The 26,939-nt window shown below is 45.3% G+C and overlaps 1 protein-coding gene across 2 annotated transcripts in view; it reads right to left on the bottom strand.

Annotated features, from left to right (window-relative positions):
* ENO2 (enolase 2) overlaps window positions 1-26,939 on the bottom strand; it is a 53,297-nt gene that overhangs the window by 11,833 nt on the left and 14,525 nt on the right. For both annotated transcript variants that reach the window (XM_069243066.1, XM_069243067.1), the window contains 8 exons: window positions 22,658-22,753; window positions 21,088-21,146; window positions 16,868-16,937; window positions 16,153-16,286; window positions 15,763-15,985; window positions 15,168-15,365; window positions 8,777-8,978; window positions 8,002-8,110 (listed from right to left, as the gene is read on the bottom strand). In XM_069243066.1, the coding sequence (XP_069099167.1) occupies window positions 8,002-8,110; window positions 8,777-8,978; window positions 15,168-15,365; window positions 15,763-15,985; window positions 16,153-16,286; window positions 16,868-16,937; window positions 21,088-21,146; window positions 22,658-22,753 (1,091 nt within the window). The remainder of the gene's footprint in view (window positions 1-8,001; window positions 8,111-8,776; window positions 8,979-15,167; window positions 15,366-15,762; window positions 15,986-16,152; window positions 16,287-16,867; window positions 16,938-21,087; window positions 21,147-22,657; window positions 22,754-26,939) is intronic.

The following is a 26,939-nucleotide window of genomic DNA, read 5'->3' as shown; positions in this document are numbered from 1 at the left end:
ATGCATCAAACATGAGTTATTAAATGGTACCACAGAGAAAAGACATTTGGAGTCGCCAACAGTTTAGCAAAATCACTTTTTTTCAAGTTGCAATTCTTTTTTGTGTATAATTTATTTTGCAAACAAACAACCATTTATCTTACTTTCAACCTTATGCATGTAGTTACATATAATGAAGGAGCACTCTAGGAGCATTATAAATAGCCTCATTAAAAAAAAAATATTGCTAACATATTTGCATATTTTTATACCGGAACGACTGTCAGTAATGGAAGTTTAGTATACAGCTCATAGCATTTCCTGTGAACACTCCCCCTAATCGTAAAGGTTTTGCATTAATGAGCCATATATAATAGTTTGAACATCTTTTGTAAATGGCTAAAAACCTTACCTTATTGGGTTACAATGCTCTCACAGATCCTTTCTGTGGTACCGTAAACTCGCATTAAAAGGGATTGTTTTGAAGAGTCCAGTGCTAAATTGTACAGTGAACAAAATGAAAGCGAGTTGCCCTTGACGCCAAACAATTTGTCCTGGGTGTCGAGCTATAGGAATTCCAGATCCCTGCTTCTTCACGAAGACTTCAGCTTTTGTTTAACAGCCCCGGGCTTCTCGTACACACACAGTTCCACCCTAGAACAATCTCTATCACAAACCACTCTACCAATTGGATGCACCTGCCCCAAAAACAAACCCTTTGTTGGTAGTTTGGCCTTGTTCTGTAAGTTTCTAACTTATTCTGCTCACCACCTTGCAATTGCAGTCTCTATGCATCTTCTCTCCTGTATCCCCTTCCAAGCATGGATTCCTTTCTTTGACTATATTTGGACATCACGACGGTGGGTGGGGTTGGCTAGAGGATAGCACTGATCTGGAGCATTCAAACAGCAGGAAAAGGGGCCCCTGTGTCCAGAGACCACCTCAGCCCGCCTGAATGGGAGCCTGAAGCTGCCACTGTGCCCATGTAGCCTCAGTGTGTCAGCTGGTTTGAATATCAAGAATACAACCAAAGTTTTCCTTTCCTCTAACATTATACCTGTTAAGTAATGTTATACTTTGCATTATCCTGCCATTCAGTGATGAGATTCAGAATTATTTATAGTATTTTTAAGTGTGGCTGAGAGAGAGGCTTATGCTCGGTCAATATTCACCTTCTTTTCCACAAGCATTTCATTGGTCAGAAAATGTGTGCTTTCACTGGGAAAAAGTGCTTTTTGCCTTGTGGGAAAGCTTATGCTCAATACAGAAGCCCTATGTTGGTTATGGTAGCAAGCGAAGGGTCACGGCTCAGGCCTGATTGTTCAATGAGGAAAGTAATACTGTGACATAGAACTGATGTGTTTATTATGAAAAGGATCGACAAAGGCAGTAGGCATAACTTATACGTTGTGAAAACTGTATGTTAAAGTCAATATGCCTTTAAGGGTTGAATATTATAATAACGCTTGTAGGCTGGTATTTTGTTAGTTAGAATGTCACAGATTACGGTAGTAGGCAAGAGTTGTGTTGTTGGCTAAGATCTCTGACAAACCCTGGGGGATCAAACATTTATGCTATGGTAATCTGTCTTACAGCCTTTTAGGAGAGACCATACATTTGTTCAAAGTTTAATTGTTTATATATTTCTATTTTTATAGCTGAAGTGCATTGCACCTTACTGATGAATGGCTGGCAACACAAAACGTGAGTCCAAGGATATCTAGTACTTGTCTACCAACCCTGGGGGACAGTCAGTTGAGTAGATATGAGTAAGAAGTCTACTGAGGAGACTATCTGTCTACATTCATTGGGAGAACTGGTGCAGGCAGCAGGCTACCCCTCCCCACTGTTCAAATCCGTATCTTATACATTTGTCCAGCTTGATTTAGTTTGCAAAAGATAGGAGGACAATATTTGGGGAGTATAATATCACTACTTGTCTTTCTGCTATTCAGGTCCGGCCCAAGACAGCGCATGTGCTGCTGATTGCAAAACATTTTGTTTACTTACAGGAACCTTAGTGCTCATCCATTGCTTAACATTGGTTACCCTCATTTCCTTTGTTCTCTTTGAACAATGCGTGCCAGCTTCACTTCTTTTTATCACTGTGTTTGTCCCTCCTCTGGAGCATGGCTCAAGTTCCTTGCCCAGCGTGTGTCCTTCCACTGCTTGTTGGACTTCATAGGTACTATTTTGTTCTTCTAGTTGCAGAGCCACATGTGTTTGCAGGTCACCTCCCACACACTGTGCCACTTATTTTGTTGCTTGCCCCTTTGTGTATTGCTTGCCTGGTTGTTTGCGGCATCCCCTCTCGTTTGCTTCTTTCTCTGTTGTTTGTTGCTTGCACTGTTGTTTATTGCTTACCCCGTTGTTATTTACCTGCCCAGTGCTGTTGCTTGCCCCGCCCCTTCCCACATTGTTGCTTTTCCCCACTCTCCTCGTCATGCTCTTGTGTTGTTGCTAGCCCCGTCCCAACCACTCCCACCATCCTCCCCCCAGGAACAAAGGTAATGGTAAAGCCAATATATCTTGTCTACGCGAGAGCTACTAGCTTTTTCAATGTTTTATACAGGTGGAAAAAAGCCATTAGGTCCCGCCTATGCAAAATCTATTGCCTTTGTCAATGTTTTTAGCCATGTTGTACAGCATGGCTGAACGTTGAAAGAACAGCACTATGACACGGCTAGAGCTGACATATTGGCTTTTCAACGCCAAGGCTTGTGTGGTCCTACTGTAAAAGTCTGTTCAAATGTGGTTACATTTATTAGACCTCACTAGTTTTAAATAGGCCAAACTGGAATTACTTCTTTGATATCATTACCTGTTCCAGCATCACTTGGTCTAAATTCGCAGTTATCATTATTGGTATATTTAATTCAGACGCTATTTCTTTGCTGGTAATGTAGATTTTATGGTAAACGATCATGAAAGGTGTCAAGTGGATATCACTCTAATTTGGGGTGGTAGCTATTTTATTTTATTTTTTATCGTCTGCATTTTTTATTTTGGACATTTTAAGAACTATTTCTATTAATGTGCAAAATGAATTTGGCATATTGGTAACTACTGTTTGCTTAATGAATAAACATTGAATACGAGTAATAATTCTGTCTGCTTCACTTTTGGCTTGGTAAAACAGTTTGCAGCTTTGTGCTTTGATGCCTTAGTTGCCGTCGTTGCCGTGATTGCGACGCGGCTTAACCGAACCAGGGGTGACTTGAGGTTGAGATCTAAGTAGGGTCTTTACTTCTAACAGCAGGCTCAGGTGCAGATGTTGACAGGTGTTTTTACCACACTTTGCCCGTTCAGGTTATCCTTCACACAGGCCATCCAGGAAGTTTGAAAAGGATATTCCCTTCAGCAGAGACTGGCTGGACCGAGTGCTGTTTACCAGGTAAATAGAAGCACCATTTGGACCATCCCCAAAAATGATATAAAGCACTTGTGATGGAAGGTGGTGTTTTTGGCACTAGGGAGTTCAGCACAAATAGTGAAAGAGATGCAAACTCTGTTTGTACAAGGCCCATTCAAAGATGCCATTAAAAGCAAAGTGATGCTGGTACACACAACAAAGGTTATTTTGCAACTTACTTTGAACAATTCAGATACCAATTATCCTGTGCATGCTCTAGATGTCAGAAGGAGCAATGAAACTACACAGCAAGAACAGGAGAATTCAGGCACAGAAAACACTTTGATTTGTGGAGTAAGTTCATTGAAGGGTTGTCAGTGGGTGAAGGGCATTGGTTGAAATGGAGTTACAGAAGTGTAGGTACTCACTGGCCAAGAATACCTCTGTACAATTGAGAAGTGCTGGTACTCTCCCATTAAAAGTATTGAACCCCTGTTGAGAAGTGCAGGTACTCTCCCTTTCAAACTAAAGAAGTGCAGGTACTCTTCCTTTCAAACTAAAGAAGTGCAGGTACTCAGTACCTGTAAGTACCAGCCCATTTAAGGGAGTGGTGGGGAACATCTGGCAGAACCCATCTCTGCAGTAGGGATTGTGTAGTGGAGGGTATCCTGCAGCAGGCTCTCCACTAAAGACAGTGCTTAATTTGTAAAACAATGAGTGCTGGGGCCCAGAGCTCTGCTCCGGCGGTGCTGTTGACGGGTGTTTTCAATATAAAGGCTGCATAGTCTTGAATTCACCTCGGTCTCTTTAATCCACTAGAAGGCACTGCTGTCCCTTATGTCATTCTTGCGGTCCCAGCTTTTACCCTTTGTGATGGTTTTTCTGTCTTCCTCTGTCCTTTCACTTTGTGTGTTTTTCCCTCTCTTGCTCGTAGTCAATATCTGATAAGGAAACATCAGTGCCGGTCCTCAAAAATGAGAGCTGGTGGGCCCCACCGAATACAGGTCAAATAAAGCACTGATCATAAAACAATTGTCCAACAGAGGTTTTATGATTACCTCCCCAAATTAAAGGATTTCCTGTGATCGTCCAACTCTAAATCGCAACTCATTTGGTTCCTCTCCTCCACAGGCATCCCAGGGTAATAGCCAAAACTCAAAGTTCATGGAAGCCATGGCCACAAAGTTATTGTGAACAGATTAGATGGCCTGTACGCTAACGTCGGTGCCAAAGGTGGATGCTACACTGCTTGCATTCACCTTCAACATATTCTTCAAACTCATCACAGTTCCCCCAAACTGTCTCCGCCGCCGCCCAGGAATGTGGGAAATTTTGCCATAATGACAGTCCACACCCTGGCATTCGCACAGTACCTATCTGGGCACGTGATGGCATTATTTAGCGCATATAAAGCGTATGTACCAGGACATACAATAACAATATCTTGCATGTGATTGGAGTACATTGTCAACTTTCAGGCTTCTTCAGACTTTGTGGTGGATGGACCTAAATGTTGTTCTGGAAAAGGTGTACATCAGCCACTCTAAGTAAGACACAAGCAGACAGACCAATAAAACGTACATTATTTTGCATGCCAAAGACAATGCCACCTATGGCTGGAGCTAGCATGATTTTGACAATCGAATGCAATTTAAGAAAAAAATAGGGATCAGATTTGCCTCACTAAAGGAACTGCATCTTTGAGCAAATGGACAACATTGGCCACACTGCACTATGAGGTCAAACCCGCAGCTAAAGCCAGATGGATTCTGTTTTGTAAAATGATTGATGGGCTTGATAGCTATGGGACAGAAGTGGTTGCTCCTCTAAGAAACGTGCTGTTTGATGAAATGGTATGAAAGTATTGGCATTTAAATGTTATGCTGCAGATAAGCGTGGCACGGAGCACCAGTTATTCTCCTCTGACAAGTTCTCAAAGAGCGAAACACGTGTCTGAAGCTAGAATTAAATTGACAATCAAATGCATGGGAAGACAAAAAATCATTATCAAGATTTACGTCACGGAAGAAGCTGCAACTTTGCACAGATGGAACCCCACTGGCCATAGTGCACTTGAAGGACTACTGAGTTCTGTTTCACTTGAGGTTCACTTCTAAAGACTATTAATGAGTGCCAGTTCTGGTGTGAGTGACCCATATGGATCTTGTATCATAAAACGTTTCTAAGGACCAAAGGCAAGGGATGAGCACTTATGATAGGCAAGGGATGAGCACTTATGCAAGAGATGAGGACTTACGAAAGGCCAGGGATGAGCACTTACGAAAGGCCAGGGATGAGTACTTATAAAAGGCCAGGTATGGGCACTTACGAAAGGCAAGGGATAAGTACTTACAAAAGGCAAGGGATGAGCACTTACAAAAGGCCAGGGATGAGCACTTACAAAAAGGCAAGGGATAAGCACTTATAAAAAGGCCAGGGATGAGGACTTACAAACAGGCCAGGGATGAGCACTTACAAACGGCAAGGGAGGAGTACTTATGAAAGGCAAAGGATGAGCACTTATGAAAGGCAAGGCATTAGTACTTACGAAAGACAAGGGATAGGTACTTACAAAAGGCCAGGGATGAGTACTTATGAAAGGCAAGGGATGGGCACTTACAAAAGGCAAGGGATGGGCACTTACAAAAGGCAAGGGATGGGCACTTACAAAAGGCCAGGGATGAGCACTTACAAAAAGGCAAGGGATAAGCACTTATAAAAAGGCCAGGGATGAGCACTTATAAAAGGCCAGGTATGGGCACTTACGAAAGGCAAGGGATAAGTACTTACAAAAGGCAAGGGATGAGCACTTACAAAAGGCCAGGGATGAGCACTTACAAAAAGGCAAGGGATAAGCACTTATAAAAAGGCCAGGGATGAGTACTTACAAACAGGCCAGGGATGAGCACTTACAAACGGCAAGGGAGGAGTACTTATGAAAGGCAAAGGATGAGCACTTATGAAAGGCAAGGCATTAGTACTTACGAAAGACAAGGGATGAGTACTTACAAAAGGCCAGGGATGAGTACTTATGAAAGGCAAGGGATGGGCACTTACAAAAGGCAAGGGATGGGCACTTACAAAAGGCAAGGGATGGGCACTTACAAAAGGCCAGAGATGAGCACTTACAAAGGCCAGTGATGAGCACCTACGAAAGCAAAGGCCAGTAAATGTGATGCTGCGAAAACGATTACCACCCAGCTCCTGATGCGCTCCAGTAACAGGAACCCAGATATCAAACCATGTGTCTGCAGTTTGCATTATATGAACAATTGAATGCATTGGAGGAAACAAATAGTTATCACACTTCTTCAAAGAACTCCAACTCTGCAAAGGTAGACTACATGGATCGCAATGCATCGGGCACCTATTGACTTGGGTTTCATGCGAAGTTCAGAGCTGAAGGCTATTGGTGATTGCCAGTCCTGGTTTGAGTATTGTTACATGGATCTAGCCAACAATTTGATTTCCTTTACTGATGTGGTGGTTGCACCTTAAAGAATTGCTGGCCAGTCAACTGGTGAGAACATTTCTTCTGTATAACAATTTCGATTGGCCTTTCTCTGAGCAACATTCCAGCCATCTACCTGGACCATAGGAATAACACTGAACCTAAAACCTGAAACGAGCCTTTATTTTAAATATCAATGATTGTAGCTAAAAAAGGCATTACCAAAGTTTTTGTAACATATGTTAGATTTAAAGAGCTGTGTTTCTATTTCAATTTTTCATTGTGATATTATATTCCAGAATAGCCAGGTCTGCTTACAGAGTGTAGCAAGGAAAGTTAATCTATTTTTCTCCAGCAGTTCCAAGGAGATTGGCTTCATAAATAGTATTACTTCTCACAATCTGTAATTTGGCATAGAATAGGCTTCTATTGGGGTTCTGAAAGCCCAACAGACTTGTGTAGCCAAAGTTGGATTGTCAAAGGGGATTGGCACAGTAAGTGAACAGGTGGCCCCCTTGACTGGTCCTCCTAGGGATGGTTGTGGACCCGTAAGTTAGCTGATGGAGCATGCCGTACGAAGCTAGATGCCTCCAGGGGGATTTGGATGCCAAAGGATGCACGCCCTTGAGTAGGCAGAGGTAAGCCTGTGTGAAAGGGAGAGGCCAGGAGGTGGTGGTTTGGGCAAGGGGCCTGCAAAGGGGAAGGAACTCCTGGCATTGCAGAGCTGTAATCATCTGGGATGCTTGCAGAGAGATTGTGAAGTGAATGTTCAGGATGCCCACCCATGGGACTCAAATACACACACACACCCCTCCCCTTAAATTAGTAGGACCGGCCATTGACCGGAATGAAGTGTGTATTTACTATTCTAACTCCACATGCACTTTGATAGTGGGGAAGGTTATTAAGCAGACCAAGGCAAATATAACTGCACTTTTAGTTTTTCGATACACTCGCTCGAAACTACCTAAACACATTATGGGGACCGGTCCTCATAACGCACCGGTCCGCACAAGGATAGTTTGTCTTCAACTTTCAGAGTTTACCAATGCTATGTTTACCGAAAAATGCACCCCCCCCACCCACACACACACTCACTACCCTAAATCTCCCAACACACCTCCACCCACATGGAGCCAAGGACAGGTGAGGCTTTCCCTCTCTCCACCTGTGTTTGCACAACTGTTTGGAGATGAACCTGCATCACATGCACACATACCTGACCAGTGCAAAGTCCAACAACAAGGTCTGCGATGAAAGTGTCCTCAGTTTCTCCAGAGCGGTGACTCACCATCACACCCCATCCATTTTCCTGAGCGAGTTTACAACTGTAACAAGAACATCAGAATAACACCATGGTTACGTGATACTGTACACACCGCCGCCCCTGTCCATCTGCCCTGGTGTACTGGCCTATGGTTTTTTACAGAGTTTCATAGCTGTTCCACCGACTTTTCCGAATATAAATAGATCATAGGTATCCTCATGTCCCATGTTCTTGCACATGGGGGCTCAGAAGTGTTGAGGTTCAAGAGGCCACCAAATTTGAGATATCACACATTGGGTCAAAGGTGAAAGTTTTCACCTAAATGTATCGAGTTCCAAGTGTGAGGTTTCTAAAAAAAGAGTTTAGCATACAAGTGCTTTTACAAAAAGGGAGTGCAGAACTTTGTCCAACCTCTTCTGTAATGTCATTCTTATGCGTCTGCCCTCTTAGTGCCACACCTAAGTGAACTGCAGGATTGTGGGGGAGAAAGGCCACTCTCTGTAAAACATATTAGGACTTCAGTGGCACAGAAAGGCTGAATGAAAACTGAGATAAATGCCACACTTGGGTTGCAAACAACTGTGTTTATGAAGATCTCTTGGTAGAGAATTAGATCCATTATGCGCAGCAATGACATCTAAAGAAACCCGTGAGTGAGTGATATAGCAAGAGTGAGTGTGCCACCTGGTGCGGCAGGAGTGAGATGGCGGGTGGCTGGCATACTTACGCCCTGATGGCCTCGGTGACGGATCCAATCTGGTTGACTTTGAGCAGGAGGCAGTTACAGGCGTTCTCCTCCACGGCCTTCTCAATGCGCTTGGGGTTGGTCACCGTCAGGTCATCCCCCACCACCTGGATGCCAACCTCGGCCGTGAACCTGGACCAGGCCTCCCAGTCGTCCTGGTCGAAGGGGTCCTCGATGGACACCACTGCAGGCAAAGAGATGGACATCTCTGAGGCTGTGATCTCATGTAACATCATCCTCACACAAGCAGACACAGTCCCAGTGAAGCTTTGGGGTTCACCGTGTTAGGGGGCAGAATATCTCTGGATGCTGGATGCTCAAATTGTACTTTGGGGTACAAACATGAGAACTGTTCACTGTCTGATATGCCTCTGAGGGGGTTAATGCACGAACAATGCTGCCACTGTTTTTTATATTTAGAAACTCAGAGGCATTTATAATTATACTGACTCACACGTGCCTCAGAGAACACAATGAGCTTTCTAGAGGTAAAGTGCACTCACAGATGCGCATTCACCTGGTCACACATCCCCGTCCATGATTATCCAGAAGAAGTTCGCTCCTGTGTGCTAATTTGAGTAAATTCGGATTTACAAACCTGGTCGTCATTTTTGGGGTTCCCAGGGGTCGTAACTGTGACCCATGTCTCGCCCCTGCGACCCCTGACCTCAGAGAGGGCAAAGTCAGTGGCAATAACACAGGGGAGGTTCCCATTTCTTGTTTTCAGCCTGTTTGTCTTAATGCTAATGCTGAATAATATTCTGTTGTTCACTATTAGTGTTATAAAAATGGAGTCCTCTTAGCTGGATTGGGAGCTTTGGTGCAGCAGCTGTAAATAACAACTTTTGTAAATATATGTTGCGTTCGTGCTCGTGGGTGACAGAGTGCTTGTGTGAGAGGGCGTGTCTGTGAGAATGTCTGTATGTGTAAGTGTGTGTGGGACTGAGAGTGAGTGAGAGTCAGTGACAGGGACCGAGTGAGGGTATGAGACTGAGGCCCAGCATTACCGTTCTTTCACACAAGGCAACGCTGCACCAAAGTTGCTGCTGCCCTGCATCAAAGGGAGAGAGCAGAAATGCACCATACTGAGATACGCAGCACTGTTTCTCTCCCGGCAGCCATGCGCCAACGTACCCGTGCGCCAACAACGCACCCTTGCACCAACGTACGCACCCTTGCACCAACGTACACACCCTTGCACCAACATACGCACCCATGCACCAACGTACGCACCCTTGCACCAACGTACGCACCCTTGCGCCAATGTACGCACCCTTGCGCCAACGTACGCACCCTTGCGCCAACATACGCACCCTTGTACCAACATATGCACCCATGCGCCAACGACGCACCCTTGCACCAACGTACGCACCCTTGCACCAACGTACGCACCCTTGCGCCAACGTACGCACCCTTGTACCAACATACGCACCCATGCACCAACGTACGCACCCTTGCGCCAACGTACGCACCCTTGTACCAACATACGCACCCATGCACCAACGTACGCACCCTTGCACCAACGTACGCACCCTTGTACCAACATACGCACCCATGCACCAACGTACGCACCCTTGCGCCAACGTACGCACCCTTGCACCAGTGTACGCACCCTTGTACCAACGTACACACCCATGCACCAACGTACGCACCCTTGCGCCAACGTACGCACCCTGGCGCCATGATCTGAGTGTGTGCGCGTTCCCTGAAGCATACGGTTTGTACTGGAAAAGGTTCCCTTCCAGTTTTGCACTGGAAGGGGTTTTTCCAGTACAAAAATTATGCTTCAAAGTTTTTTTCCCACTGGGCATGTGTGCTGTACAATGCAGCACATAAGCAAAGTTGGAAAAATGAGGAAAATTTTAATAATTTGTCCTCATTATGCCTGACTCGAGGAGTCATAACATTTTGGCACAAATTCCTCTCTATCAATGATTGTAGTTGGGATTTGAGTCACAACCCATGCGTGGTTGCATGGGAATGCTCATGCACTACCCACAGAACACCCATTTGACCCAAAATAACGTAAAGCAGCGCATAGCGCAATGTTGCCTTATTTTCGCACATTACCCAAAGCAATTCAGAATTTGTGTTGGACTGTAAATCCAACCCTCACAGTTGGCACCAGGGTTGCATTACAAAAGTGACGCAAACAAGGTGCAAACCATTTGTAAACTTGGGCCTGAGTGAGTATGAGCGAGGCTTAGGGTGAAAGTTTGCAAGTGAGTGAGTGAGTGAGAATGAATAAGAATGAGTGTAAGTGGTATTAAGAGAGTGTGACTGTGATGTTAGGGTCATGTGACATTCCCTCCTGGAAAACCTCAGGGTCATATGCTGTCACTTCCTGCGATGTCATTAAGATCAACAGATAAGTGATGTCACTTCCGATACCTCTAGCACTTTGGTGAATCGACGCCCATGCTCACAAGCATAACGTGAACGCACTACGAGCAGGTGCACATTCCAGTGTGCTAAGACCGGACTTCATGACTGCAAGCACTAGTGGCAAGATTAATACTCACAAGTGCAAGTGCCAAGCTTCACATTTGGAAATATTAATCAGAAGAATGTATGCTCAGATGCAAGAGCAACAGAACTCACGACTCGTGTTAGAATTCCCACTAGTTTTCAGAATCCAGGACAAAATAAATTGGGAACCACGAGTGGTGAAATTCATGTTAGGAAGCATTAGTGTCAAGACTCCTGGTCACAATCACAAACCCTGTTGGCAGAATTGAAACATACGTGTGCTAAAATCTGGATGTGCACTCACGCGTACTAGTTGTCGGATTCAAGCAGGAGGATTCCCACTTAAAATAACGTTTTTCTCGTTTACATGGCAGCGTGTCCTGAGTATCCACGCCTGCAAGCACTAGTTTGAGGAGAATTCCTACTCAGAAACAGCACTCACACGCTTCAGTGTCACACGCGCTAGTGTGGAGAGACCATGCTCACTATCACTAGTGCCAGCATCCATAAAATACGAACCAGTGCCAGGAAGATTCATGCTGGTTCCATCAGAACTGTCAGGCTAACAAAGACAAGTGCCACAACTCGTAATCCATGCTGAAAGCACTAGTGACAGAAGTCATCTGCACAAGAACTAGTGTTAGGGCTTATTCTCACAATCAATGCTGTTAGGATTCATCTGCACAAAAACTAGCGTCAGGGCTAATTTTCACAATCAGTCCTGTTAGGATTCATCTGCAAAAGAACTAGTGTCAGGGCTAATTTTCACAATCAATCCTGTTAGGATTCATCTGCACAAGAACTAGTGTCAGGGCTAAATTTCACAATCAATCCTCATAGGATTCCTCTGCTAATGAAGTAGTGTCAGGGCTTATTACCACAATCAATACTATTAGGATTAATCTGCACAAGAACTAGAGTCAGGGCGTATAATCACAATGAATCCCGTTAGGATTCATCTACATACTAAATAGTGTCACAGCTTATTCTCACAATCTTGTTAGGATTCATCTGCACAAGAACTAGTGTCAGGGCTTATTCACACAATCAACACTGTAAGGATTAATCTGCACAATAACTAGAACTAGTGTCAGGGTTTATGATCACAATCAATACTGTTAGGATTAATCTGCTAATGAAGTAGTGTCAGGGCTAACCATCGCAATCAATATTGTTAGCATTCATCTGCACAAGAACTAGTGTCAGGGCTTATTCTCACAATCAATACAGTTAGGATTCATCAGCTAATGAAGTAGTGTCGGGGCTTATTCTCACAATCAGTTCTGTTAGGATTCCTCTGCTAATGAAGTAGTGTCAGGGCTTATTCTCCCAATCAATACTGTTAGGATTCATCTGCACAAAAGCTAGTGTCAGGGCTTATTCTCACAATCAATACTGTTAGGATTCATATGCACAAGAACTAGTGTCAGGGCTTATTCTCACAATCTATAGTGTTAGGATTAATCTGCTAATGAAGTAGTGTTAGGGTTTATTCTCACAATCAATTCTTTTAGGATTCATCTGCTAATGAAGTAGTGTCAGGGCTTATTCCCACAATCAATACTATTAGGATTCATCTGCACAAAAGCTAGTGTCAGACAGAACAGATTCATCGATTCATTCTTGGAAGGACTGATATCAAGGATAACAATTACAATCAATATTGGACAGGAGAATTTAAGATCGTACTCTACAATGTGCAACTGGATTCCAGTTCAAAAGTGTTCATTTCAAGATGCACTTTTCACAAGAGGCATTCTTAGGTTTCATGCACAGAACCGTGAGTTTGGGAATTTGTATCTCAAGTACTAGAGTCAAGATTTGAAATCACAAACATCAGGATTCACCACCATTAGCAATAGTTTTCGTCACCAAAAGCACTGATGTCAGAAATGATTACAACTCACAAGCACTAGTGTCAAAAATCAGACTTCCAAGCACCACTATCAACATTTACACTAGTAAATACTGGAATTTTGACTAATGTCCAAGGGCACTGATATCAGGGTGATTGTCACGTCACTGGCATAAGTAGACTCTATGCTGACAAATAATAACACAAGAACTGATTGAAAGTCACAAGAGCCAGTGATAGAGTTTGAACCTGTAAGTGCTTGTGTTAGGAATCACTAGTGTTAGGATGCAAGCTTACAAGTACTAGTGCCATACTTAAGGTACACAAAAACAAAGAGGGAGAAGGAGGTTGTGGGGCTGGGTCTGTCCTCCTTATAGCCTATATAACATTACAAAAGAGGCCCAGCTAAAAGGACTACCACAGGATGGACAGGAAAAAGGACTTTCCTGTTAGAAAAACCCTCACCCACCAGGGTTTCCCCTTGGTGGCATGGTTCATCATTGGGTTCCTTCCCGTTCCGGGAGCGGGCGTGCTAAGACCTACGGGATACGTGGGAGCACTGATGTAGTCTCGTCAGTGTGAATCAGAGGAGGGAAAGGAGTGGTGGAGTCTTGGGTGAGTTAAAAACACCTGTCTCCTAGTAATTCCAATGATTTAATAAATCGTCCTTCACACCTCCCAACACTTCTATCCCAGTAGAAATCCTCACCTTTGAAAAGGCGGTTCTGAAGGATATCAGTGAGATTAATCCGAACACTTTGAAGGTGCTCCATAACACAACCAAGAACGAGAAAAAAGCCTTACAGGAACGAGCTAACATTAGCAGATAAGGGAGGCGCTATCGTAATCCAGACTTTAGAAAACTATCACAGAGAATGTTTAAGACTATTGGGTGACACACGTAACTACGAAAAACTCTTTGCAGCAGGCACATTAACCCTCTGTGCTACTTTATGGTGAGTCAAAACTGCCACTGGACAAAACTTCTGATCTCTCTCTTGTGCAGGAACATTAATCACAAGAGTTACCGTGACACTTTTATTGCTGCCTGAAAGCTGACCACACAAGGAACTCTTCATCTGGTGCTTTTAAATAATAAGTTATTGCTAAACACAGCGCCCCCTCCAGGCCAGCGCTCAGGGCAGCCGCACCAGTCGCACCACCTTAAAGCTGTTCCTGCTCCCATCCATAACCACTACTGTAAGGGCTTTACACCAGGCACCAACCTCTCATCTACCTGTCCTCCTATTTATGCTCACACAGAGGCAAGGTTGGTGCACAGAATCACTTAGGGCAGGCTTACCATAGCACTAGTGGCAGAACACACACTCTTGTGAACCACTGCAAGGACCCACAAACAGTGATTCAAGCACACGTATCACAAGCATGTGTTTGGTATGTGTGCTCCTCACAAGCACTCGAGTTGAGATTCACATTCACAAACAAGAGTCCAGAAGATTCAGGTTTCACAAACACTTGTGTCAATATTCGTGTTCACAAGCGCAAATGCTGAAAAGTGCACTCGTAGACGCTAGTTCTAAGAGCTGCATCCACTGAAAAATAATACACCAGGATTCTGGGTTACCACGAGTGCTGTCAGGAATCAGACTCACAACCACTGCTGTGAAGGGCATTAATTGTTACATGCTACATTAAACATACTACTTGTGTGGTGTCCCAACCATCAGCATTCACCTCCAGCGTCTTTCTAAGTAACAATCCGTCACCACTGGTCTTACATAACGTCTTGTTACTATGCAGAGCATCTCTGGTTGCAATGCTGTGCACTAGGGTAAATAAAAACACATCAATTTGAGGATCCTTGTTCACAAACACTACTGTCAGTTTTCACACTCTCATACATAAGTGTTAGGACAAAAGCTTACAAGTACTAGTGTCAGAGTCTTCACTAGCAGTAGTAGTTCAGGATCACGAGTACTGTTGTCAGGATTCACAATCACTTTCACTGCTGTTTTCACTGAAGCTCCCAAACCCTAGTGCAAAGTTTCCTGTGAAAGAATCAAGGGACTTATTCCACTTCCTCCCCACCTGGGTAGTCCCGGATAAAACTCTGGTAGAGTTCGCCTAACTCCTCGGCTGAGATGTAGCGGCTGGGGTCATCTGGTGACTTGAAGTCCAGATCGTACTTCCCATCGCGGAAGAACTCGGAAGCAGCTACGTCCATCCCTAGAACAATCTTATCCGTGTAGCCGGCCTTCTCGATGGCTTCCTTCAAGAGCTCCAAGGCTAGAAAAGACGCAGAAATAGGTGATCAATTATTAAAGACAACCAGGCTGGAGCCAAAGCATCTGTGACCACCTCGGGGCTTTCTATAGGACCCCAGAAACGTCGAAGACTACCCAAAGGGCTCCAAACATAACTACATTAGTGTCTGTGGCAATGCAACCGTTGTCAAGTGCATCCATGGGTTTGTGTACTGGAATGCTTCAACTACTTATCGTAATCCCATTACCCATACTCTCCATCATAGTCCCGGTCCTTAAGTCATGAAACAAATGTTTCTATCCTATCGGAACCATGTAGCGCCAAGAAACAAACTTAAATAGCCTCAAGCATCCCTCACTTTCACAACATTGAAATCTGAAGGAAACCCACATCACACCACCTTGTATTTCTCTCTCACCTTCACTGTTCTCCAGGATGTTAGGTGCAAAGCCACCCTCGTCGCCGACATTGGTGGCGTCCTTTCCGTACTTCTCCTTAATCACACTCTTGAGGTTGTGATATACCTCAGCGCCTATGCGAAGAGCATCACGGAAGCTCTCTGCCCCCACCGGGAGGACCATGAACTCCTGCATGGCCAGTTTGTTGCCAGCATGGGACCCTCCGTTGATGACGTTGAATGCCTGCCAACATCAAGAAAAGTTAAGAAAAATAAGACAGGCAAGAAAACCATCCCAAACTCATCCAGAGAAAGAGCGGCTTGAGAGTGAATGGGCCTGAAATCCTCTCTGACTCCCCAAATAGGTTCCTGTCACATATTTTGCCCCTAAAGATCTGGGAGGTATCTCACCGGCACGGGGAGGATGAGGTCGGTGTTGCCCGCCAAGTTGGCAATGTGGCGGTAGAGCGGCACGCCTTCTTCTGCTGCCCCTGCCTTACACACAGCCAGGGACACCCCGAGGATGGCATTGGCACCAAACTGAGCTGCAGAGGCCACAGAAAAAGAAAGCTTTGGAGTTATCTGCAGACCCTGTCCCCCAACAAAACCTTCCCCATCTGCAACAACCCTTCCTTCAGAGGCTCAAACTCCAGCTCTGTTCTACAGCTGGTAGAATTCCTTCCTCCTTTTCGGTTTCTATTTCAATTTAAATGCTATTTTATTTTTCGAAATGAAAAACAAGCACATTGCCCTGTAACACAATAACAGAAATGTGTAAATAAAAACAGCATAGATCCCATGTGTTTTTCTACTTAAAGTGATTTTAGCACTTTTTGATGGGGATTTATTATTTGTTACAATCGCATTACACTGATTATGGCTGTCTATGTTACCCCCTTGATTATCTCCTGGGGAATTTCCCATCCCCCCCCCCCCCCCATCCCATCTCCTAGGACTCAATTCTTTCACCATTTTCTGTCTAGTGCTCCAGTTAAACATGAAGATGCTTGGGCAGAGGATGGCATACTAGCTCCTCCATTAAATTACATCCAGCTGTAAAAGTCCTAAAAAGCAAGCATATGTGTAAAGTATTTATTTAGTAGAATTGTGTCTCTTCACATCTCACATTTGTTCTCCGTCCCGTCCATCTCGAGCATAAGGTTATCAATCTTATCTTGCTCCTTCACAGTCAGACCCTAAACAAAGAGAATTGCATCAAAAAATTGCAGCTACTATCAATAGGAATTGGAAAACAATTCAGGACACAGGCATGCACTGGGGGTACATTACTTACAGGTCCTCACCCCCAGTCTTGAACAGGTTTTTGGGTCAACTTGTTTGTGGTTACAAACACTCCGGATTCGGAGTTTGTTATCGCAAAAAAGGTTTTTGCCCATGTAAAACCCAGAAGTCTATAGAGTTTTACAGAATCCTAAAATTAGATTGCAACTGGATACTGCTTCAGTATTCGGAAAGTGTGGGTAGCTATAAAAGAGTTTTTTTTTTCTTGTTCAAACCAATCACAGGGATGGTGTTCTGCTAACTCCAGCAGGCCACCAACCCTGTGATTTTGGCTAATCAGAACCTCAAGTTGGGCTCACTCTCAGGTGAGGCTGGAGACCATATGGGGTGACTTGGAATAGTATCGGGAACTATCCTGCAGAGTTGCGCAGCTGGGCGCACCGTCATCAGACGTGGAGTGTTGAACTATTCCCTCAGGAACAAGTATAAGGCTCACTGTGGGTGTGTCCCGCAGCTTGTGAAAGGTGGAGCGTGTTGATTAAAGTCCACATGGACATCTTGGCCTCACCACTGAGGTGTGATCTTAAGTGAAGCGAGGTGATCTACCACCTCCTGGCTTTGAAACGGAGGCCCCTGTCAGTTTGCAGCTCCTTCCTTTGCCCATATGTGGCCAGGAATCTTTCTATCTTCAACGTGGTTTCACTAGCAGAGCTGGATGACACAACCTCTACTCCTGAGTGTTTGTAGTAATCATCACTGACAACTTGGAATAACACAGCCAAAGTCTGCACCCGCTCAACCCAATGGTCAGATGGAATATCCATGATGAAGGTGGAGACACTGCCTGGCACAAACGTTTTTTTTTTATCATTGTTTCCACCTTGTCCTCACACTTTACTTCTTGGCCTGGGTTTGGTCTCTAGCACTCCCTAGTGGCCCAGATGGGCTGTCAGGAAGGCACGATTGGTAAGGAATGACGGAATCAGAGGGCGGCGTCTCTCAGCACCAACCCTCAGGGGTTACAGCCAGCTGGGTCCTCAAATGACACAAAGATGTCAGTCTGTCGATCTTCTGTGATTGAGTGTGATTGGTCTCACATGACAACTTTCCATAAGTTATTTCATCAAAACTTTGAAAGCAACACTTCTAAATAGAAGACCTAACAAATATTATTTCTAAGAATAAATACTTTTAAAAAACTTTCCACGCCGTTTGTTCCCAAATATATATTAGTGTACGGAAAATGTGAAACATTGAAGAGGCTGAAAGGTATTGAGCATAATGTATAAGGGTTAATGACATTAAGTTCTGAGTATAGAAATAATGGTACACGGTTAAGAGTTTGTGGCAGACAACTGACGTAGTGGGGAGTGGAGCTCTAGATCCACATTCAAGGGCGTGGAACGAAAAGAACTGACACGAGTGTGCTGCGGTGACACCTCAATGCGGCTGTGCCCCCGTCACTTCCGGGGTAATGTTGGTCATTCGCAGAGTCTGACAGCACACCTTGTCATCTTGGAGGAGCAATTGCTGTTTACAAAATTTAGACATATCATTGAGCCTGGGATTATTCTAAAGGAGAGGAATGTGCGGGTAGAAGTATCCATCAGAATAAAAGTTGTGGAGGAGCATAGAGTGGGATAAGGGGTATTATCTGTAGTTTCATTAGAGGTCAGTGGGTAGGCAATGTTACTTATGCTCTACTGATTTTTTTTTTAATGGATTTCCATGTAAGCAAGGTGCTGGATGGAAAAGGTCCCTGCATGGATCTGCAGAGGGTAAGTCCCTGCTTCGAGGTCTCCATACTAAATTTCTGTGAGTTTAAAATGTTTGCCTCTGCATTGGCACAATCATGCCTGGGCACTGGGGTATCATGTGACATGGAATGAGACCCAAAGCTGGACTCTGCGGTCTGGAGGGAAACAGGATGTGCATCATTCTTCTCTGAGTGTGACTGCTGCCTGCTCACCAGGCTTTATCTTCCTCCCATGTGGACCGTGGATGGCACATGTGTGTATGCAGATAATGAATGAACAGCAGAATGTCTGGAGAGCAAGCGTGCTATATGGGACTGTGGTAGCTCACTCACTTTTATGTCCTGAACCAGTAAGATACATAACATGGAGGTTGGAGAGAGTCCCTTTCAGCAATGGGAATTGCAGGGCTGCCCCCTCTCATTCCTGAGGTCCGCGGTAGTGGGCCAGAGTCGGAGGGTCTTTCTAAAGTGCAGCCAAGATTCCCTGCCCTTTCCCGCCGTATTGTTCCTTATGTGTTACTACAAGACGTTGACTGGTAGTTAAGAGGTGATGATTCAACCTCTTTGAGCCTTTTTTGTTGGTAGTTTTGAGCCTCCAAGCTCCACCCAACCCTCCTGCTGACACTGTGAGACAAAGACTATGGCTGGACCAGTTGAGGAGGAATAAACAAGACAAGAATTCCCTGCAATCTGTCTTAGTTGGGCTTGTGGAATACCAAACTCTGTCTGCAAACTTGGTATAAATGTGGGGCAGAAACTACTAGGCGGGGAGTCAAGATTACTCAACCAGAATCTAGTGTAGTAGAAAACTAGAAACACTTTGTGCTCCAGGGTTGGGCCAGTTTCAGGAACAAGAACCTGGACATTTTGAGTCCTGCCAGGAGATGCTACCATGAGTCTGCCTTGAGGGAAGTTGCTCACTGACTGCTGAGGAGGGGTCTGCTGGTACCGAGGCATGAAGAAGAGCCTGTCTGGAAGAGGACTGCAAGGAGCTAGGGCAGGAGGAGCAGAGCATGGTCCGCTGAAGCCCGGGGGAAGATCAACGTTGCCAGGCCTTGAATGCGGCCTAGAGTCCCTGCATCCTCTGTGCCGTGCCCAGATGATAAAGTGTCTGCGTGACTTGGTGCACACCGGGATTGCAAAAGTAGGCACTGTGACCGCGCAGCACTCAATAAAGCGAATTGGCATGATGGCAGCTGCATCAACGGAAACCAAAGCGCCAAGAGAGAGTTGGTGCTGTTACGATATTACACACAACAAACAGTGGTTTATCACTAACCTCTTACGGATCACCCTTTCACCCAGAGAGATGGGTTTATGTTTGGGCATGAGGAAGAACAACTAGCAAAGACCTTTCTGCTCACGAGCAGCCCTGCCGCAGAGGGCCCTCCATCTCTCATGTGTGCATGCCACCCCACAACCCTAGGCAGAAGGCGTGCCTGTTTAATAGACGCGAGGCCAGAGACAGTAGCAGTGTAGGCCAGGCTGGGGTGTGTTAGCATGTCTGTTCTGGGTGGGCCATGTAGGATGGACACCATCAGAAGCTGCAAAGGCCCCACTCAAAGCGGTAGAAGGGGAGGGCCTGCATCAATCTGAACAAAGAAGGCACAGTGCAAGCATATAGCATTGATGGGAGGGATGGGAAGTTTTAGGGACTAAATGTATGTGCTACCAAGAACCAATCCAGGAATAACCAATCTTGTTGCTTTCCCTGGAGAGCAATAAATCATACTTTGCACTGACTTTAGTTTGCACCAAGGTGTGGTCATTGGGTAATAGCCCCACACATAGGGAGTGTTAGGCTCCCACACATAGGGAGTGTTAGCCTGTGCACTATGTAGTCCATATCTATCCACAATTGTATGTGCTCAGTATTACATTGTGTGTTAGACGCAAAGAACTTTAAAGCAATTTAAGTGCAAAAGTACTTGCTGGACACTGAGGTATTGATGGCTGTTACGTGTATTACTGAGTTCTGAACCCACCCACTCCCCACCACCCTGAATAAGTCTTAGACTGCTCAACATCAGTACCCTGAGGGCCAATTGTTAAAGGGGTGTGCTTGGTGCTCGGTTTTGGGCCAACAGTAATGAAGAGCCCCTTGGTGCGAATGGTAAGAGACCCTGGTTGTTACAGCCTGGGCCCAGGTACCCCTGGCTGCCCTGGGACAGCTAAAGAAGTTCCCGCACACAAGCTAGTGGTGAAATGAGACAGTGCTGTCAACCACGCAAGAAAGAGAGTGAAAGGATGGTCAGAGGTGGAGACCAACAGAGTAAAGGTAACATGGAATTAACTCTGTACAACACTATAAATGTAAATGAAGAACACATGTAAGTAAAATGTCTTACAGAGTCCAGCAGGGCGGGGGCGATGGTGTTGTTGATGTGGTCCACAGCCATGAGAACACCTGCAGGGAAAAGAAGACGCAGATCACACTGTGTGTAAGTGTGGTGGCACACATGTGACTTTAACCTCACTTGCAGCGTAGGCTGTACCTCACCCTTTGCATTGCCACATAGTCTGTGCCCCCTGCCTCAGTATGCAGTGTAGAAAGGCGCTCACAACTTATCTTTCAGCCTACCTCACACTTTCCCCACTACTGAGGCTGTGCCTCTTGCCTCGTCCTGCAGCACAGTCTAGACGTCACAACACGCCCTGCAGAAGAGACTGCACCTCAGACTTTACCGTGCATCCTCAGGCTGTGCTTCATATCTCACCATTAAGCCATGTCTGCTTCTAATCCGTTGGCTGCAGCCAGAGGTCGAAGTGGGCTTGATCGTGGGGTTACAATGTGCTCATACTTTTTCAATTTATGAAAAACTGTTCCCGCACCTTTTGTAAAAAAAGACAATTCTGATAGTTTAAATGCTTTAGCTGTAGTGTCACTCAGTGAGTCTCTTGTGTGGTGAAACCAAAGCTGGGCAGACACCTTAACAGGTCTTCCTGCCATGGTGCCTGCTTGACTGAAAGAAATGCAGATGTGTGCTATGAGTTAATCTGCAAATGTAAAGGATGCTTTGGAGCGGTGCTGGCTTTAATTGATGCAATCACTGGAAGGTTTGTGGTGACAAAGATTTATTCTTTTTGAGTGGTATTGCAAAAAGTTAACATCTGAGCTGTGAAGTGCGTGCTTTTAATTGTAATTATATTTATATAGTGCTTACTACTCCTGAAGGGGTTGAAGGGACAGTAATATTAAATAAATGGCATTGGGTACAGTCTGGGTATTACTAAAATCTATATTTTGGAAGCACCAGTTTATGCTTAGTTTGAAACTTTTTTGCTCATTTTATAGCAGTCTATCTTATATGGTGTGTAATGCAAATACATATTCACAGTGCTTTCTGCCACAGGCTGTGACCTTGTAGCACGAAAAATACATGTCACTACTCTCCACTGCACCGTCCAAGGTTAATTTGGTGGCTTTCCGGGTCCACACAAGACCTCTCCCATGCAATTACTAAGAGATGTTTCATAATGTACTATAGTGTATTTCCCATTGAGTATCAACTATTTTATTTATTTTGTCATTTGAGCTGCACATTATTTTATATGTAGCTACTTGATGGTGAACGGCCAAATAAACGTACAAAATATTTTGTTTTTGTAGCCATACCTTTGACCCCTCCCCTGGAGTCACTGATCCCACCCTCACTGCATGCAGCATCACAGTTCCCATACTTTTTTGATGCACTTCGACCTCTGGCTGCAGCCCGCCTTGCTTGTGGTGTCCTCGGGCCTTGCTCTGGTACTTGGACCACACTCCTCGCCACGCTCTGCCTCCAAGACTCCGCCTCACGCCGCGCCGTGAGCCCCAACTCTCACCGTGACCCTCAGTCCACCTGATTTCACAAAGACCCCCCCCCTGGGGACTCAGTTAGACCCCCAAAGTGATGGAAGTGGCGTCTGTGCCTTTACCTTTTCCCAGGAAGCGGGTCTTGTCGTCGTCTCGTAGCTCGAGGGCCTCGTAGATGCCGGTAGAAGCGCCGCTGGGCACGGCGGCTCGGAACAGGCCTGGACGCGGAGGCAGAAACAATGTCCAAGAACAATAATTATCATTCTTCGTCTCATCGAGATGAATATTAGAATATTGCCGATAGCTTATCGTTAACAATTGCCAATCAGTGAACGTAGTAAAAAATAAAGAGGATGATCTGTATGTATTGTTATTAATATTAATATTTTTGCTGGTATTCTTATTATTATTATTATTATTATTATTACTAGTTGTAGTAGTAGTATTGGTATTATTGTTAATATTATTAATATTATTATTTTTGGTTTCCTTGTTATTGTTAATATTGTTATTGTTATTATTATTGGTATTACTACTACTATTGCTATTATTATTGGCATTATTATTATTGTTAATTATATTACTGTTATTATTATCATTGTTGTTCTTGTTATTATTATTAATATTGTTATTGTCATTGTTATTATTATTATTAGTTGTTGTTGTTATTATTTATGGTTATTTTTTATTAAAAGTACTAATAACAGTAGCACCAATAGTAATAAGGTGGTTTGGGGCGCCCTCTCGCTGCCGGTGCGGGGCGGGCAGGGGATGTGCTGGGATGCCCAGGGGTAGCAGAGGCTGCCTGAGGTCTGTAGGGGGCAGCACGACTCGCTGCCGGTGCGGGGCGGGCAGGGGATGTGCTGAGATGCCCGGGGTAGCAGAGGCTGCCTGAGGTCTGTAGGGGGCAGCACGAGGAGCCTCTGTGGCCTTTGACCTCACACTAAACATTACTAACACATCCACCGCGCGGGAGCCCGGGGTGGAAGCATTTTGCAGGTGGAACCTAGGGATGAGGAATTATTCCGATTCGCGTTGTTGAAAAGAGCTACTTATCCAGCACTTTTCCAAAACTGACTATTTTATTGCTGTTAAAATGTAAAATTGTCATTATCTGTGCTCTGCAGGTAGCAAGCGAATGAGTTGCTGTCACACTATCAGCCTATGTAATACCGCCCTTGACCACTGGGTGTCACTGGTGCACTCTCTACTCCCTCCAGGAGCCCACTCAAAGCGTGTTGTGACTGTTGTGCCAGTGTTTAGCGTTGCCACCTTTCTCAGAAAAATTACCGTTCAGGTCTTCAGATCCTGGAAAGATCCGAAGGTGATATGTGAAAAATACTGTGTTAAAAAACTTGGTATTCTATTTTAACAGGCCCTCCTGTTCTGTTCCCTTTAACAACTATTGGTGAATACTTCTAAGACCTCTAAAATATTTTTGAACTCGTTTTCGCTTGTTTTTGTTTTTTTAAGGTAATTTTTCTCCGAGGAACAAAAAACCCTCTCTTGCTGATTTATCCAATGTTTTTATTGAACTTGAAATATAAATACCGTCCATGTTGGTAAAATACTTACTAACATAACAATTATAATTTGCGAAGCACTTGATACCACCAAAGATATTTCGGTGGTTCAGTGTTAACCAGTTGAATGGCAAGCATCTGGTTGACCTCTGAAGTACAAAAGTGAGCATTAACCTACCCACACTCGAGCCTGTAGCCACATGGTTCTTCTATTGAAGTCATCAGTCCACTGAGCCATTGGACTCACTGCAGAACTTGAGTCGCTGCCAGAAGCCGGCTAGCCAGTACATAACTCCAGGCTTCGGGACTTCAATAGATTGCTTATTATTGTGACTGGCCACTAGGTGGCAATGCTGTCCTAGTGTCTGTTACATCGCTGCGGGTTAGGAGAAAGGGAGTTCTGGCGCGAGAGCCAAAGAGGTGAATTATGCCGGAATTGTATGGGTTTTTTCAATAAGAGCATTTAGAGAATTTTCAATTCTTGGGAAGGGGGGGGGGGGGGGGGGGGGAATAAAATCCGTGGCTGTGAATGATGAAAACTTCTAGCTGCTGGGTGGAGGCAAAGGAAAGACTTGGTAACGATATGTTTACAGCAGCAGCGGCTCTTCCGCTATGGTGGAGGAGCGTCGCCCTCCCGCCAACCTCAGCAGCTGCAAACTTGAAAAATAAAACAGTAATAAACTATGTTTTATTTTTCAGTTGCCGGGCCTTGGGGATGACAGGCACCAGGGGGAGTGGTAGGTGCACTCCCCTCAGTGCGCATGCATGTGTGGCCAGCTGTCTCAGGACAGCCAAACACACATGCCCACTGAGCTGGGTGTGTTGCTGGGTTGGAGACAGCAGGCACAGGCTCACAGTCTGCCTGGGAACGCAAATCGGAAGCTCTCCGGCCAATCCTGACGCTGCTGTCATGCTGCCTGCCGCATGAGAGCGGCATTGGGATTGGCCGCAGGGCAGGTTGGGAGTCTGTGCCTTCAGGGAGTGACACAGAAGAGTGGCAAACTGGTGGCAATGCCGCAGACGGCAGGTAAGGGTTTTTTGTGCGTATTTTTTGTTTTGTGCCCATCCCCTGCCACTTTGACCCGACTCCAGCCACCACTGGTCTACAGACAGATGTTCTGTCAAGCCAGACCTAATGAGGAACTGTTAGAAGGGAATAATTAGCGTGTGTGGGGGTCAGTGGGTGGATTTTAGTAATTCAGAAAGACAGCAAATTTGAAACATCGTGGCTGGTTATTGGTGGAATGGAATGCTAGAAGAGGGGTACAGCAGGACAAAGCTGCAGAGATGTCTGGATGCATAGTGGCAAGTGAAAAGGTCTGGCAGGGTAGAGAAAGGGGTTGCAGATTGTATTATGGGGAATCATTATTAAACAAGATGTTAATGTTGCAAAAGGAAGTACCAAGTGGCAACACCGCATAACCGGGATTACTAACAGGAAACAGATTTACGTCACGAAATGGATTGAGAATCACTGATATGGGACCTCTTTCAACCCCATTCTGTACGGAACATTGACGCATTTTCCTCTACCTATATTGACCACTAGGTGTCGCTACTGTACCAATTAGTGCCTTAGACAGTCATACTACAGTTTGCTGCATCAGCATCTGCCTACTTCTTGAAGGACCTCACCCAATATGATAATATAGTTACAAAACAAATGAGTGTCACTGCTGCTGTCCCGCCACTCGCCTTGTCATTGCCACACTGGACCCTGGGTGTCCCCGCTGCATCAGTGTCTGCTCCAGCTCCGCTGACTCACTCAACCTGCACAAGGCAGGTGTATGGAGGAGGCCTCTGACCAAAGGGGGGCTGTTACTGTGATAAGTTTATAGACATCGCAGGTATCTCTTACCTTGGGGAAGGCGGGGCACAATGAGGGACAGAGGTGGGTTTGCACTCTCAGGTGGCATGGGGTCGGTGTGGGGGTTGTCACCGTGAGGCGGATAGAGAACTTTTTGGGGCTGGGATTCCACTCAATGCTAAGATCAGAATGGATCATACCTTGAAGTTTCAGGGATCTCACCTTGAGGGGGTACACTCAGTTAGTGGCTCGTCTGATAAGGGGCAAGGGTCTGGTGAAGCTATGGCTAGTTGGCCTTGAGGGTGATGGGGTCAGAGGTTGGTTCAGCTTCCGGAGTTCTCGTGCTGAGGAGAGCCGGGACAAATTAGTGCTTTGAAGGCTGTAGGAGATGTTTAGGTGTATGTAACATTGAGGTGAGCACCCCCTCCAATTGTGGGGAGTATCTCAGCTGAGGGAGTAGGAGCTGATCAGGGAAGACTCCTATTATGTCAAGTAGCAGATTGTGTCAAATTTGAGCTGAGATAGGTTCAGGTTAGGGGTGGGCAGAAATCACGGAGTTTCATTGCGAAGAATTCTGCAGAGTTACATGAAAACTCATCGAGATTCTGCGGAGTTCAGCGAGTGGGGGAATATCGCCACATCACGCTGATGTCTTAGTGCCAGATGCTTGTACCGTGCTGAAAAATGGCACCACACGCCATGCCAGAGAGCACTGCTGCTCGAGTTGGTTTTGCTGCTCCTGGGGTAGATTTTCTACTTGAGCGGAAGCTTTCTCAATGCGAACGGTTGCATCCACCTGCAAGTGCCCACATTGGGGAAAGTCTCGCTGGGTGCTCTCCTAGCACCTGAAAATTGCGCTAGGGGACAACAAATCTTGCTCGTGCTAGCTACTGTTGTGGATCTGCGCACAAGAGAAACCTCCATAATGTGGCGGTCAGCAGAATTTGGCTGGAACACCTCATTATATGCATAATGCGGACTAGGCAAAACTCTACCAATTCCAACGGTGGAACGGAATTATCACCCACCCCTAGTTAAGGTCTGGGGGGCTCACATGGAGGGGCGTGAGTTCAG

The sequence above is a fragment of the Pleurodeles waltl genome, chromosome 7 (genome assembly GCF_031143425.1).
Source record: "Pleurodeles waltl isolate 20211129_DDA chromosome 7, aPleWal1.hap1.20221129, whole genome shotgun sequence".
Classification (NCBI taxonomy): domain Eukaryota; kingdom Metazoa; phylum Chordata; class Amphibia; order Caudata; family Salamandridae; genus Pleurodeles; species Pleurodeles waltl.
The sequence above is the reverse complement of the archived record's forward strand: the minus strand, read 5'-3'. Positions and strand labels throughout refer to the sequence as shown.